Source organism: Gossypium arboreum, chromosome 2 (genome assembly GCF_025698485.1).
Source record: "Gossypium arboreum isolate Shixiya-1 chromosome 2, ASM2569848v2, whole genome shotgun sequence".
NCBI lineage: Eukaryota > Viridiplantae > Streptophyta > Magnoliopsida > Malvales > Malvaceae > Gossypium > Gossypium arboreum.
This window is the reverse complement of record NC_069071.1, coordinates 114,905,273-114,922,172: the sequence shown is the minus strand read 5'-3', so window position 1 is coordinate 114,922,172 and position 16,900 is coordinate 114,905,273. Positions and strand designations below refer to the sequence as shown.

Sequence of the window (16,900 nt, the reverse complement as noted above, 5' to 3'; positions counted from 1 at the left end):
GATATAATTTTGATTAATTCGTTTTTATTTAACCGAATAAAAGTAATAGAAAGATCAAATTTACAATGTAGCTGCACAATGAAAAGCATTGTGTAGACTAAGTCAGAACTCACTTATTATATATATTTTTTAGTGAGTTATAAGAGAAGAACAAAGCTTTAACAGCAAGACGACTAGCTCGACTTGAATCCAAATTATATTTTGTACGGTGAATACGTTTTAGTTCGAATTTTGATATCTATACATGTTTTTTTTTTCCAAATTAAATCATTTTAATGTTGATGACTATAATGGAGTTTACTTCATACAGTCATTGAATCCTCCATGAAGATCCTAACCTTGTAGTTGATATGAGAAAAAAACAACACATGATTTAGAATAAGAGCCATACGATCAAATCAATCCTCCAATTGCAGACATTTATTATCAACTAATAAAACATTAAGACTACTAATTTCAGAGTTGGTGGCAGCCCCTGTGTGCTTTTAGATGTGACTGCTATCACGGGGCTTATTGACTTGGAATATTGGATGCTTGGAACACATGCCATTGCAATGCAAACCAGCTGGTTCTCTCATAACTCCCTTCCTATGCGCATTACAATCTGAATTCATATCTTCAACTTGAGGCCTTCAATTTTAACTTTGAACCTTCACAGTGAAGGCTTGATGAATTTCCATGAAGTCTTCTCAACTTTTAGGCTGTATGATCCTTATATTCTTTGTCTATTTCTGTCATTTTGATGCAATGCATGTGAGGCTTGATGTATCATGTTTTCTCTCTCTGTCTTTTTTCCTTGACCATAAGCTTTTTTTCTTCAATAATCTAATCTTGAAGAAATTTACTCCAAGCAACTCTACTTTGATTACCACAATTTTCCATCAATGAATTGATTATAGAACCAAGTTTTGGAGTGAAACATGGGCACCAACTGCTGAAATATATATTCTACGATAGACTTAATAAGGAAATTGGTAGCCTTACCCTATCACCATTAAAAGGTTGGTTGAATCAAATCCATACACCTTTTTTCTCACTAATAATATGCCAAAACCATTGACTTCCAAAGTCTTTCTTCCTTTTTTATCATTTCATTAAGATTAGTTTTTAGTTTTTTGAATATCAAAGTTATATATGAAATTTGGTTTAATATGCAATTTGATACGTAAACTTTAAATTGGTTCAATTATGCGTATGAAACTCAAATTGTGGTTCATATGTATACATAAAACTTTGATTTTGATTCAATTGAACACATTTAAAGAAACGAGCACATACGTTTATTTTCATATTGGATCAATATTAATGTAAAATAGTGCTAATTCGACCATGTTGTTAATGATTTGTGAAAATTGAATCAAATCAAAATTTCATGTATGACATTGCACATCAAAGTTCATGTATAGTTTTGATATTTATCGTTTCAGTAATTTAGTCTCTCTACTTTTCAAATTTTAAAATTCAAATCCAATTGTTAACACCGTTATTTTATTTTGTTAAATTTGTTGGTGTGAGATTTAGAAATTAAAAAGAATATTCACTTGGTAGCTGAGTGACTAAAAAAATAACATTGTAACGAATCTAAATTTAAAGAAAAAAAATTTAACAACTTTAACTAGACCTGAATTTTGAAATCTAAAAAGTTGACGGACAGAATTTCTAAAAATAAAAGCATATACGTAATATTTTTCATTGATGCAAACAGAAACCAAGTAATATAATCACTATCGGCCATCCTTACTAGATCAAAAGAATAGGAAAATTTCATAACAATTTAAGCAAAATTCATCTCTGATTATGGTTGCTCTAAATATAAGTTATTTCAGATATGACATAATGCTAAAATTTGATTATGTTCTAAACGTCCAAACCAGACAAGAACAGGTGAAACTGAATTGTTATATAACAATTATCATGCGAATATTACGTAAGTGGATAGCTTGTGCTGATGAGCCTTCTGTCATTACTCATGATTGCAATGTTCAGCTAGATAAGTGAAATCATTTTTCATTTGCCAGAAACTGTAAGAATGCTAGCCTAGGTTCAAGCACAACATAGCTGGAAGACATTATTATTTAATCCAAAAGAAACAGGATAATCTTATTACAAGGAAAATAAAAGCATACAAAAACTAGAAAATACAACGAAGACGACTTCTTTTAACCTAGTCCCTACTCTTTGCTAGTGCCTCCTTTGGTTCCGGGTAGCTCTCCTCCCATGCTTTCTGGTTTCAAGAGGCAAACAAGGGAAAACCCAGGAAAGAGCACGATCCATGCGCTCAAAATACCATTTCCTCCATCTCTTCCAAAAGATAAGAAGTGTAATGGAAATTCCGAACCCAAAGCAAAACCCTGTCTCAGCACTTATATAATTCCAGTTGACAGTGCTCCTAGCATCCGAAGGGTTGTCTGTTTTAGCTGGTGGTAATCCGCATGTTGCCATTAAAGGAGGTCCACACAATCCAGCATTGTTCTCAAATGAAGCTTCTGAAAATGATTGAAGCTGGGTGCTCGTTGGACCCACCAGCTTATTATTTGAGACGTTAAGAAATGAAAGGAAATTGAGGTTTGCCAGCTGCAAAGGGATCTCACCATGTAGACTGTTGCTTGAAAGGTCTACAGACCCGAGCTGTCGCAGGTTTCCAAAAAATGCCGGGATTGGCCCTGAGAAAGCATTATGTGAAAAGTTGAGGGCATAAAGTGCTTTGAATGTTCCGATCACATTTGGTATTGGTCCTTCAAAGTTGTTGCATGAAATGTCAATGGAGGTGAACTCGGGCAAGATCTTCACTAGCTTCAACTCTAAACTTTGGATGGTAACTGATATTGTATCTTCATATCTTAAAACATCGTTTAGATAAGTTGCAATTATGATATATACGAGCTCTGATTGGTCTTTATCTGGGTTAAGCTGCATTGCCCCCCAGATCCCTAAACATGTCAGATGCAGTTTACCACTAAAATTGTTGGATGCTAAGTCAAAAATCTGAAGCATTGGCCATCCACTACTATTTCCGCGACAATCAATGTGGCCATTGAATTTGTTGGAACGTAAAATAAGGACATGCAATGTGGCTATGTTCTTCAAATGACATGGGAAAGAGTCATTGATCTGATTGTTGCCAATGTCTAAAACCTCCATTCTTTTGCAATTCTCCAACGATTTTGGAACTTTTCCTTCCAATCGGTTTTGATTCAGATCCAGAATTTGTAACTCACAACTTTTTGAAAAAGTGTCAGAAATGATGCCACTGAGATTGTTTTGCCTTAGATTCAGTACTGTATTCGGCACGTTCATCTGAAAAAGGCATTGAGGAATTGGTCCACTCAAGGAGTTATTAGACAAATCAAGTACTCGAGGATACGTAATGTTACACAGCGACGGAGGGATACTCCCATGAATGTTGTTATTTGATATGGAGACGAAACTAGCATACCGGAGGGAGTCACCAATGTGAGCTGGTAAAACAGAGTTGAATTTGTTGTTTGAGAAATCCAGATAGATGACACCTAATGGAAGAATTGGGATTTGCCCTTCCAATTGATTTCCACGCAGGTCCAAACCAATAAAACTAGAATTTATATTATTCAAAGGTCTTTCAAATTCTACAAGGAAGTTCCCAGAAAGATTTAAGAGCCCCCAATATACTGTTTTCCAAATCCAACTGGGCATTTCCCCATGAATTTGGTTGTTAGAAAGGTCTAGTTGAATTAAACTGGACTGATTTTTCAAGAAATTAGGAAACTCCATTAAGTTGCAAGATGCCAAAAACAATTTGGTAAGTTTGGGTAAACAAAGTGAGGAAATATTAGTAGTAATGGCATCAATTGACAACCTGTTATATGAGAGATCAAGATACGAAAGATTCCTCAAGTTCTGAAAGGCACTCATTGGTATCAAACCGCTGAAGTTGTTTGAAGAAAGATCCAGTAAAGTGAGACCATGGAGTTTAAACACAAACATTGGAAATTGCCCTTGTAACTTGTTGCTCCTAAGATCAAGGGTATCAAGCAGCGAAGAGGCCTTAACATGAAGGCCACCAATGGTGCCATTGAATTGATTTTGGGAAAGATCAAGTGCCTGCGCCGATGGAATGCCAAACAAAGTTGGTGGAATGGTACTGGACCAGAAAGCCTGTTCCAGGAAAAATCCAGATGGACAAGTTGTGTCATTTTTTCAACTGTTTTGGGTATGAATCCACTGAGATTAGCGTCTAGAAGACTAAGAGTAGTCAAGTTTGGGAATTCTGAAAAGAATTGTGGAACCAACCCAGATAAAATGTTTTCGTCCAAGCGAATTATTGAGAGAGATCGAAGCTTGGAGAGTGAAGAATGTATAGGTCCCGAAAGATAACAGGCGCGCATGCTCAGCACTTGCAACTTAATCAGTGGAGATAAGGCTTGAGACCATTTATTCCCCGTAGTCGACATATTTATGCCATCAAGATAGAGGAATCTTAGCCCCGTGAGATTTTGAACAAGCATCTTTAAGTTTGGCTTCTCAAGTTTCAATGATTCTTCCGGAGAAGAATATCTATCTATAGATAAATCGAGAGTAACCAACCTTGTCAAGTGTGATATCTCAATTGGAATTTGCCCTGTAAAGCCAGCATAAGACAAATTAAGATAACTCAAATTCTCCAACTTATCAAATCCAGCAGGAAAAACTTGCTCAAACCAATTAAAAGCCAAATTGAGTTGCTGAAGATGTTGAAGACGGAAAAGACTACTAGAATTGTCAATTGGACTTGAAATTGCTCGATCACTCAAATCAAGACCGATGACATGACCACCAGCATCGCAGCTTACACCATCCCAGGAACAACAATCCGTGGTTTGGTTCCATTTCATCAGCCTTCTTAATGGGGTAGGAAATGCAGTAGAATTTAAGTTGCTGCTCAAATTCAATTCTAGCAACAACTGTTTCTGATCACTTTGACATCGACCAGAAACTAAAACCAAGTTGCTAATGCAAAAGAAAGCTGCAAAATATGAATTGAATAAGAGCCATGAAAGAAGTAAAATCCTCATTTTCAGTGAGATTATTGAAAGATGAATGAAAATGGTAAGGGATGTTGAGAATTTAAAGAAATGGGGAAGGGAGAAAGCTGAGATGCTATAGTAGTGTGAATGCTCAATGCTGCAATGTTCTATTGGAGAAGAAAATTGCAAACGTTTCTCTTGGCTTTGTTAAATCATTCAATTTTCAATGTTCAAGTTTCAAAATTGGGAAACCTCAATTATGAGAGACCTCAGCAAAAGTATCTGATATGCAACTTCACATCAAATGCTTGGCAGCTTCTTTATTTTTATTTTTAAGTAATATTTTATTTCAAGTTAATGTGTAGACATGTTTAATAATATTTAAACTGTATTTATAGAATTTTAACATGCATTTTACTATTTTCATAATTTTTTAACATAAAATTGAAACAGAATGTAGCATTTAATGAAGTAATTATTAGTAGGTGTAAGAATTAACGACATTAAAATTGGAATTTCAAAATTCAGATTGAACGAAATAAATTTGTTAATAATTAGACTTGAATTTAGAAATCTAAAAACGTAGAGGGGACTTAATTCTTGGAAATAAAAGTACAGGTAGTAAATTCCCAAATTACAAAGACTACAGGGACTTATAGCATATTTAAACCTTTTATGTTATGGCATAAACTTCTAACTTTTCAGTTTTCATTGCTAAAGAAGCTGTTGTGCTTGCATTTTGCTTTTCTTTTCATTGGTGCAAACAGAAACCAAGTAATATAATCACTGTCGGCCATCCTTAGTTTATCACAAGAATAGGAAAATTTTATAACATGAAGAATAACTTGCTTCTCTGATAATGGTTGCTCTGAATATAAGTTGTTTCAGATTTGACATAATGCTAAAATTTGATTATGTTCTAAACCTCCAAACCAGACAAGAACAGGTGAAGCTGAATTGTTGTATAACAATTATCATGCAAATATTACATAAACTTTCAGATTCTGTCACAAGTGCCATAGTGGATAACTTGTCCTGATGAGCCTTCTGTCATTACTCATAATTGCAATGTTCAGCTAGATAAGTGAAATCATTTTTCATTTGCCTAAAACTATAGGAATGCTAGCCTAGTTTCAAGCACAACATAGCTGGAAGACATCATTATTTCATCCAAAAGAAACAGGATAATCTTATTACAAGGAAATTAAAAGCATGCAAAAACTGGAAATACAACGAAGAAGACTTCTTTTAACTTATTCCCTACTCTTTGCTAGTGCCTCCTTTGGTTCCGGTTAGCTCTCCTCCCATGCTTTCTGGTTTCAAGAGGAAAACAAGGGAAAAGCCCGGAAAGAGCACGATCCATGCGCTCAAAATACCATTTCCTCCATCTCTTCCAAAAGATAAGAAGTGTAACGGAAATTCCGAACCCAAAGCAAAACCCTGTCTCAGCACTTATATAATTCCAGTTGATAGTGCTCCTAGCATCTGAAGGGTTGTGTGTTTTAGCTGGTGGTAACCCGCATGTTGCCTTTAAAGGAGGTCCACATAATCCAGCATTGTTCTCAAATGAAGCTTCTGAAAATGATTGAAGCTGGGTGCTCGTTGGGATTGGACCCACCAGCTTATTATTTGAGACGTTAAGAAATGAAAGGAAATTGAGGTTTGCCAGCTGCGAAGGGATCTCACCATGTAGACTGTTGCTTGAGAGGTCCACAGACTCTAGCTGTCGCAGGTTTCCAAAAAATACCGGGATTGGCCCTGAGAAAGCATTATGTGAGAAGTTGAGGCCATAAAGTGCTTTGAATGTGCCGATTACTTCTGGTATTAGCCCTTCAAAGTTGTTGCATGAAATGTCAATGGTGGTGAAAATGGTCAGGATCTTCACTAGCTCCAACTCCAAACCTTTGATGGTAACTATTATTGCATCTTGATAATAAAATGGATCGAGTGCTTCGCCTTCAAACCGGAGATCTTTAAGCTCCGATTGGTTTTTATCCGGATTAGGCTGCATAGCATCCCACGTCCCCAAAAATGTCAGATGCAGTTTACCACTAAAATTGTTGGATGCTATGTCAAATATTTGAAGCATTTTCCATCCAATATTGTCTCCAGAACAATCAATGTGACCGCTGAAATAGTTGGATCGTAAAACAAGGACACGTAACATGGCTATATTCGTCAAATGGCACGGGAATGAGCCATTGATTAGATTGTTGCCAATGTCTAGAACCTCCAGCATTTTGCAATTGGCCAATGATTTTGGAACCTTTCCTTCCAATCGGTTTTGATTGAGATGCAGAGTTTTTAACTGACAGCTTTCTGAAAAAGTGTCAGAGATAATGCCACTGATATTGTTTCGCCCCAAATTCAATACTCCAAAAGACACATTCATCTGAAAGAGGCATTGAGGAATTGGCCCCCTTAAGGAATTATTAGATAGATCAAGTACTTTAAGAGCTGAAATGTTGCATATTGACCGAGGATACTCCCATGAAAATTATTGTTTGAAATGGAGAAAAAATTAGCAGACTGGAGGAAGTCACCAACGTGAGCTGGTAAAACAGAGTTGAAATTGTTGTTTGAGTAATCCAGATAGATGGCATGCAATGGAAGAATTGGGATTTGCCCATGCAATTGGTTGCCATGCAGGTCAAGAAACCCAAGAGTAGAGGTTATGTTCTTCAAAGGTCTTTCGAATTCTACAAGAAAGTTCTGAGAAAGATTTAGATAAGAAAGATTTTGCTTTCCAAATCCAATTGGGTATGCCCCATGAATTTGGTTTTTGAAAGGTCTAGGTAGTTTAAACTAGTCTGATTTTTAGGAAACCAGGGAACTCTGTTAAGTTGCAAGATCCCAACATCAAGATGTTAAATGTGGGTAAAGAAAGTGAGGAAATATTAGTAGTAGTGGCATCAATAGACAACCTGTTATATGAGAGATCAAGATAAGAAAGATTCCTCAGGTTTTGAAAGGCAGTCATTGGTATCAAACCACTGAAGTTGTTTGAAGAAAGTGACAGGTATTCTAGACCATGGAATTCAAACAACGACACTGGAAATTGCCCTTGTAATTTATTACTTCTAAGATCAACGTAACGAAGCAGTAAAGAGGCCTTACCATGAAGGTCACCAATGCTGCCATCGAACTGATTTTCGGAAAGGACAAGTTCCTGCAGTGATGGAAGGCCAAACAAAGTTGGTGGAATGGTTCCACTTAACTTGTTTGTTTGTAAGTCAACACTCACTAGCTTAGAAAGGCCTGACCAATCAGTGGAATGAATTGTGCCATTTAATTGATTACCAGCAAGGTTTAGCTCTGTAAGATTTCTGGATGATGAAAAATTTGGTATTGGACCAGAAAAACTGTTTGAGAGAAAATTTAGATAGACAAGCTGGGAAAGTTTCTCCACTGTTTTGGGTATGGGTCCACTAAAATTACAAAATGCAAGCTCTATGCTTGTCAACTGCCCAAGGTTACCGATAGATTCTGGAATTTGCCCCCCAATATGTGTGTGTGTAAGTCTTAGAGTCTGAAGAGAAGCATTAAGAGGAAACTTTTTAATCGAACCTTCCAGTACTCTATTGTTTGACAAATCAAGAGCTTGTAATGTAGGTATTTGAAAAATTTCTTCTGGAAGTCTTCCGCTCAAATCATTGTCATTAAGATGAAGGAAGTTAAGTTTGGGAATTCTGCAAGGAATGGCGGAACCAAGCCAGACAAATTGTTCTGATCCAAGCGAATTACTGAGAGAGACCGAAGCTTGGAAAGGAAAGAATCCATAGGTCCTGAAAGACAACAGTGAGACATACTTAACACTTGCAACTCAGTTAGTGGCGATAAGGCTCGGCACCACTTATTCCCCGTGGCTGATATATTTACGCCATCAAGATAAAGAAATCTTAGCCTCGTGAGATTTTGAACAAGCATCTCCAGCTCCAAAGATCCTTGGAATAAAATTACAGATAAGTCGAGGGTGACCAAACTTGTCAGGCGTGAAATCTCAACTGGAATTTGTCCTGTAAAGCCAGCATTTGACAAATTAAGATAACTCAAATTCTCCAACTTTTCAAATCCAGTAGGAACAGCGTAGATGAACAAATTAAAAGCCAAATTGAGTCGCTGGAGATGTTGAAGACGAAAAAGACTACTTGAATTGTCAATTGCACCTAAAATGATTCCATTGCTCAAATCAAGACCGATAACATGACCACCGGCATCGCAACTAACACCATCCCAGGAACAACAATCCGAGGTTTGATTCCATTTCATCATCTTTCCTGGACTAGTAAATGTAGTGTTGAAGCTGCTTTTGAATTCAAGCAACAACTGTCTCTGATCACTCTGACATTGGCCAGATACTAAAACCAAGTTGCTAATGCTAAAGAAAACTGCAATATATGAATTGAATAAGAACCATGAAACCAGAAAAGTTCTCATTCTTTGTGAAGATATTGCAAGATGAAAGATAATTGTAAGTATCTGGAAGTTCACAATATAAATAAAGGGGACTGGGTGAAACACAAAGACTACAGGGACTTATAGCATATTTAAACCTTTTATGTTATGGCATAAACTTCTAACTTTTCAGTTTTCATTGCTAAAGAAGCTGTTGTGCTTGCATTTTGCTTTTCTTTTCATTGGTGCAAACAGAAACCAAGTAATATAATCACTGTCGGCCATCCTTAGTTTATCACAAGAATAGGAAAATTTTATAACATGAAGAATAACTTGCTTCTCTGATAATGGTTGCTCTGAATATAAGTTGTTTCAGATTTGACATAATGCTAAAATTTGATTATGTTCTAAACCTCCAAACCAGACAAGAACAGGTGAAGCTGAATTGTTGTATAACAATTATCATGCAAATATTACATAAACTTTCAGATTCTGTCACAAGTGCCATAGTGGATAACTTGTCCTGATGAGCCTTCTGTCATTACTCATAATTGCAATGTTCAGCTAGATAAGTGAAATCATTTTCATTTGCCTAAAACTATAGGAATGCTAGCCTAGTTTCAAGCACAACATAGCTGGAAGACATCATTATTTCATCCAAAAGAAACAGGATAATCTTATTACAAGGAAATTAAAAGCATGCAAAAACTGGAAATACAACGAAGAAGACTTCTTTTAACTTATTCCCTACTCTTTGCTAGTGCCTCCTTTGGTTCCGGTTAGCTCTCCTCCCATGCTTTCTGGTTTCAAGAGGAAAACAAGGGAAAAGCCCGGAAAGAGCACGATCCATGCGCTCAAAATACCATTTCCTCCATCTCTTCCAAAAGATAAGAAGTGTAACGGAAATTCCGAACCCAAAGCAAAACCCTGTCTCAGCACTTATATAATTCCAGTTGATAGTGCTCCTAGCATCTGAAGGGTTGTGTGTTTTAGCTGGTGGTAACCCGCATGTTGCCTTTAAAGGAGGTCCACATAATCCAGCATTGTTCTCAAATGAAGCTTCTGAAAATGATTGAAGCTGGGTGCTCGTTGGGATTGGACCCACCAGCTTATTATTTGAGACGTTAAGAAATGAAAGGAAATTGAGGTTTGCCAGCTGCGAAGGATCTCACCATGTAGACTGTTGCTTGAGAGGTCCACAGACTCTAGCTGTCGCAGGTTTCCAAAAATACCGGGATTGGCCCTGAGAAAGCATTATGTGAGAAGTTGAGGCCATAAAGTGCTTTGAATGTGCCGATTACTTCTGGTATTAGCCCTTCAAAGTTGTTGCATGAAATGTCAATGGTGGTGAAAATGGTCAGGATCTTCACTAGCTCCAACTCCAAACCTTTGATGGTAACTATTATTGCATCTTGATAATAAAATGGATCGAGTGCTTCGCCTTCAAACCGGAGATCTTTAAGCTCCGATTGGTTTTTATCCGGATTAGGCTGCATAGCATCCCACGTCCCCAAAAATGTCAGATGCAGTTTACCACTAAAATTGTTGGATGCTATGTCAAATATTTGAAGCATTTTCCATCCAATATTGTCTCCAGAACAATCAATGTGACCGCTGAAATAGTTGGATCGTAAAACAAGGACACGTAACATGGCTATATTCGTCAAATGGCACGGGAATGAGCCATTGATTAGATTGTTGCCAATGTCTAGAACCTCCAGCATTTTGCAATTGGCCAATGATTTTGGAACCTTTCCTTCCAATCGGTTTTGATTGAGATGCAGAGTTTTTAACTGACAGCTTTCTGAAAAAGTGTCAGAGATAATGCCACTGATATTGTTTCGCCCCAAATTCAATACTCCAAAAGACACATTCATCTGAAAGAGGCATTGAGGAATTGGCCCCCTTAAGGAATTATTAGATAGATCAAGTACTTTAAGAGCTGAAATGTTGCATATTGACCGAGGGATACTCCCATGAAAATTATTGTTTGAAATGGAGAAAAAATTAGCAGACTGGAGGAAGTCACCAACGTGAGCTGGTAAAACAGAGTTGAAATTGTTGTTTGAGTAATCCAGATAGATGGCATGCAATGGAAGAATTGGGATTTTCCCATGCAATTGGTTGCCATGCAGGTCAAGAAACCCAAGAGTAGAGGTTATGTTCTTCAAAGGTCTTTCGAATTCTACAAGAAAGTTCTGAGAAAGATTTAGATAAGAAAGACTTTTTGCTTTCCAAATCCAATTGGGTATGCCCCCATGAATTTGGTTTTTTGAAAGGTCTAGGTAGTTTAAACTAGTCTGATTTTTTAGGAAACCAGGGAACTCTGTTAAGTTGCAAGATCCCAACATCAAGATGTTAAATGTGGGGAAAGAAAGTGAGGAAATATTAGTAGTAGTGGCATCAATAGACAACCTGTTATATGAGAGATCAAGATAAGAAAGATTCCTCAGGTTTTGAAAGGCAGTCATTGGTATCAAACCACTGAAGTTGTTTGAAGAAAGTGACAGGTATTCTAGACCATGGAATTCAAACAACGACACTGGAAATTGCCCTTGTAATTTATTACTTCTAAGATCAACGTAACGAAGCAGTAAAGAGGCCTTACCATGAAGGTCACCAATGCTGCCATCGAACTGATTTTCGGAAAGGACAAGTTCCTGCAGTGATGGAAGGCCAAACAAAGTTGGTGGAATGGTTCCACTTAACTTGTTTGTTTGTAAGTCAACACTCACTAGCTTAGAAAGGCCTGACCAATCAGTGGAATGAATTGTGCCATTTAATTGATTACCAGCAAGGTTTAGCTCTGTAAGATTTCTGGATGATGAAAAATTTGGTATTGGACCAGAAAAACTGTTTGAGAGAAAATTTAGATAGACAAGCTGGGAAAGTTTCTCCACTGTTTTGGGTATGGGTCCACTAAAATTACAAAATGCAAGCTCTATGCTTGTCAACTGCCCAAGGTTACCGATAGATTCTGGAATTTGCCCCCCAATATGTGTGTGTGTAAGTCTTAGAGTCTGAAGAGAAGCATTAAGAGGAAACTTTTTAATCGAACCTTCCAGTACTCTATTGTTTGACAAATCAAGAGCTTGTAATGTAGGTATTTGAAAAATTTCTTCTGGAAGTCTTCCGCTCAAATCATTGTCATTAAGATGAAGGGAAGTTAAGTTTGGGAATTCTGCAAGGAATGGCGGAACCAAGCCAGACAAATTGTTCTGATCCAAGCGAATTACTGAGAGAGACCGAAGCTTGGAAAGGAAAGAATCCATAGGTCCTGAAAGACAACAGTGAGACATACTTAACACTTGCAACTCAGTTAGTGGCGATAAGGCTCGGCACCACTTATTCCCCGTGGCTGATATATTTACGCCATCAAGATAAAGAAATCTTAGCCTCGTGAGATTTTGAACAAGCATCTCCAGCTCCAAAGATCCTTGGAATAAAATTACAGATAAGTCGAGGGTGACCAAACTTGTCAGGCGTGAAATCTCAACTGGAATTTGTCCTGTAAAGCCAGCATTTGACAAATTAAGATAACTCAAATTCTCCAACTTTTCAAATCCAGTAGGAACAGCGTAGATGAACAAATTAAAAGCCAAATTGAGTCGCTGGAGATGTTGAAGACGAAAAGACTACTTGAATTGTCAATTGCACCTAAAATGATTCCATTGCTCAAATCAAGACCGATAACATGACCACCGGCATCGCAACTAACACCATCCCAGGAACAACAATCCGAGGTTTGATTCCATTTCATCATCTTTCCTGGACTAGTAAATGTAGTGTTGAAGCTGCTTTTGAATTCAAGCAACAACTGTCTCTGATCACTCTGACATTGGCCAGATACTAAAACCAAGTTGCTAATGCTAAAGAAAACTGCAATATATGAATTGAATAAGAACCATGAAACCAGAAAAGTTCTCATTCTTTGTGAAGATATTGCAAGATGAAAGATAATTGTAAGGGAAGTTCACAATATAAATAAAGGGGGAGGGTGAAAGGTTGGATGTGGAGTAATTGCTTGGCTTCTTTGTTGTTCCATTCTTCAGCATTTATTTTTGTGGGCTTCTCCTTAGCAACTTGGAAAAATCAGACCAAACACATTGATTGGTGTTGACTCAAAGCTGCTGGCCACCCTTCAAATCAACCTTAACCAAGTCATCCAAACCACAAAAGGTAAACAAAACAAAGCTAAATAAAGGATATAAAAAGCAAGCATGAAGAAAACACATGATTCAGAAGAGCAACCATAAAAGAGTTAAGTGTTTGTAGTAATCGCATTTACCTCTCATGTCTTTTAATGGAGATGACAGTGCCGACTCGTATCTTTCCATGAAGTATTATGAGAATATGACTTAATAATTTGTTTATATTTCAATATATGTAACTTGTCTCTTTTGGTTTCTCATCACTAGGATAAAATTCATATGTACCATAATTTTTATAATTTTAATTTATAAACCTCTTAATTTTAATTTACAATTTCTTTAATTTCTATGCCATTGGTTTGTTGGTCCAATCGGTTCAATCAATTTGACTAGTACGACCAGTTCGAATGGTCCGTTTGATTCTATTAAATAGATCATTAAAAAATTCATAAAAATAAAAATATTGAAAAATAAAAAAGTAGTTCAACCGCCCAATCAACTGGTCCGTAACGATTCTCAAGTCCCGATTAGACTAGCCAGTCTAGTCCGGTTCAAAAAACAATACTCAAAATCCTTATAAATAATTTAAGGCTTAGAATTAGTTGAAATCCAAATCTAAATTTGATTTATCCAGACAAAGAATTTGAAAATAATGAATTCACAAATAATAAATTTAAAAGCTAAAATTTTGAAATCCAAATATACATTCCGATACGCAAATGCTTCCTAAAGATTTTCTTAGTATGTCGTGCAAATGAAATTTCTTTCTTATTTATAATAGTTCTTATGTTTCTTTGTAGAGACATAACTATCTAATAAATGTTTGTTTGAATATTCATGTTTATTAACAATGAACATAACTATTTATTAGATATTACTTTTTGCCGATGATCACGTAATATAATTTTTAGTAACAAAAGACAATTCATCACTTTTAAGTAGTGACAACTCTTAAATAATGACTAAGTGATATGAGTACTATAAGTTACAATATTTTATCTGCAACTATTAAAACACTATATATATTTTTAAAATATTCTAGCTTAAATTTTAATCTTCAATAATTTTTCCTAAAGAAATTTCCTCCAAATAGATAAATGAACCATGTTTTGAAGTAAAACAAGGGTAAAAGTATTATAAGGTTCCTATATTAAGAGTTTAGATTATATTTTGTTTTATCTACTTAAAACTAATCAATATACGTCATGAAGTACAAATGGTATGCCACGTATCATTGTCTAGTTATTCCGTCAGCCACACCAATTTTTAATATTACAAATTAATGAAATTTTTAATAGAAAGAATTAAAATTGTTTTTTGAAATAACGTACAAGAATTAATTTAGTAGAGAGGGCAAAATATATTCTAACTCTTAATATAAGAATACTCATAATATTTTTACCATAAAAGAGGTGTTTACGACAAAAAGCATAGATGTGGTGCTACGAAGATCAAGCATAGTAGAAGAGAGTGAAGACCAAGTAAAGCTTTTTGTATGAAAGGAAATTATTTTCAGCTACCGTAAAAGAGGTGTTTACGACAACAAACATAGATGTGGTGCTACGAAGATCAAGCATAGTAGAAAGGAGTGAAGACCAAGTAAAGCTCTTTGTACGAAAGGAAATTATTTCAAGTTGAAAATAGATATAAAGATTCATGATTCAATTTCTGAAATATTCTGCAGTAGACTTAGATGATCAGATGAGAGGAGACTGAAGAAGGAAACTGGTAGCCTTACCCTATCACCATTAAATGATTGGTTGAATGTCCATATCAAGAGAAGCAGTCCATTTTGAAAGCTTAAATTCCATGTCTTGGCTGAACCCTGAATTAATTCCATACACCTTTTCTCACTTATAACCAAAACCATTGACTCAAAGACCTTATCGGTGTTGACTTCTTCGTCGGTTGTTCCATTCTTCAGGTTTTATTTTTGTGGACTTCTCCTTGTTTATAAGTTTTTGCAACTTGGAAAAATCAGTCCTACAGTCATAAAATCCGACTTATCTCCATCCTCTCCTCTCTTTTGTCCATCGCTTACCTGTCTCTTTAACAATCCCTCACAATTCTGATTTCAGTATTTCTATTGTTTTGTATGTTGTTTCAATAGGGTCAGAAGCGTGTAAATTATTGTACTAAAAAATCACACAAAGTTCAATTCCCAGGGAAGAGAGGTGGATCACAAGGATCTCTTAAATACCAAGTCTTTCCTTAGTCAGAATATTCCTTCTATCGTAATTTAATAGGACAATTAAATACTACTATTATACCTCAAATATTGAAAGAAAAATAGGACAAGAAAGAACACAAGAATTTTAACGAGGTTCGATAAATTATACCTACGTCCTCGGCACTAACACCGGATGATAACTTTACTATCTCCAAAATATTACGAACAAATAGAATTCTTTAAGAATTCTCAAATGGGAGAAGAGAAAACTAAGAGAGAAAGATTGGTTGGGATGGTTGAAATGAGAAATGGTTAGGCCTATTTATAGTTGAGGTTTAGGGACTAACTTGCAAATGGCTTAAAAAATTAGGGACCAAAATTGCAATTATCCCTTTCAACTTTAAACAACTTGCCAACTTTTTTCTTTCGGTGCCAATTGCACCTCCCACCATTTTGACTTTTCAACACTTACCTTATTTGATTTTCAACAATCTCCACCTTGAAGATTTGATTAGGATAATCACATCTTCACACATTTCCTTCAACTCCCCAAATTCGATAAAGCCATCTTTTGTAGTGCCTTCAAATGCGCTCTTGGCGCCATATACCTGAAGGTGCTCAAATTCTCAGGATGTTAATCGAGTTCAAACAATGATTAAACTTGATTGTTGTTACCACCTTGGTCATCATATCTGCGGGATTATCTGCTGCCGGAATCTTTCAAGTAGAATTTTTCCTTTTCAAAGACTTCCGCACAAAGTGATATCTTACGTCGATATGCTTGGTTCTTGAATGATAGACTTGATTTTTCGCTAAATGAATAGCGCTCGATTGTCACAATATAGACTAATGTGACTTTGAACAACTCCCAAGTCTTTCAACAATCCATTAAGCCAAATAGCCTCCTTAATGACTTACAGAAGCGCCATATATTCTGCCTCTGTAGTAGACATAGCTACTGTAGACTGTAAGGTAGACTTCCAACTCACTGGGGCTTTAGCAAGAGTAAACAGATGCCCCGTAGTTGAACGACATTTATCTAAATCACCAGCAAAGTCGGAATCAACATATCCAACTACAAACTGACCAAGTGCTTCATCCTGCTCAAAAACTAAACCAACATCTACGGTTTTTGAAGATACCGTAGAATCCATTTCACCGGCTTGCCAATGTCCTTTTCCAGGATCATGCATATACCGCTC

At 36.2% G+C, this 16,900-nt stretch overlaps 1 protein-coding gene and 2 pseudogenes across 1 annotated transcript; all 3 read right to left on the bottom strand.

Moving 5' to 3' along the window:
• Nucleotides 1–2,055: 2,055 nt before the first annotated feature.
• On the bottom strand, nt 2,056–5,030 carry LOC108466342 (receptor like protein 22-like). Its single transcript, XM_053021891.1, is given in 2 exon segments — nt 2,056–4,115; nt 4,118–5,030. Coding segments are annotated over 2 exon segments (2,847 nt in total). The 3' UTR covers nt 2,056–2,181.
• A 974-nt stretch (nt 5,031–6,004) lies between these two features.
• Nucleotides 6,005–9,443, bottom strand: LOC128284160 (receptor-like protein 7; annotated as a pseudogene).
• A 552-nt stretch (nt 9,444–9,995) lies between these two features.
• On the bottom strand, nt 9,996–13,424 carry LOC108466341 (receptor-like protein 7; annotated as a pseudogene).
• Between the last annotated feature and the right edge of the window lie 3,476 nt (nt 13,425–16,900).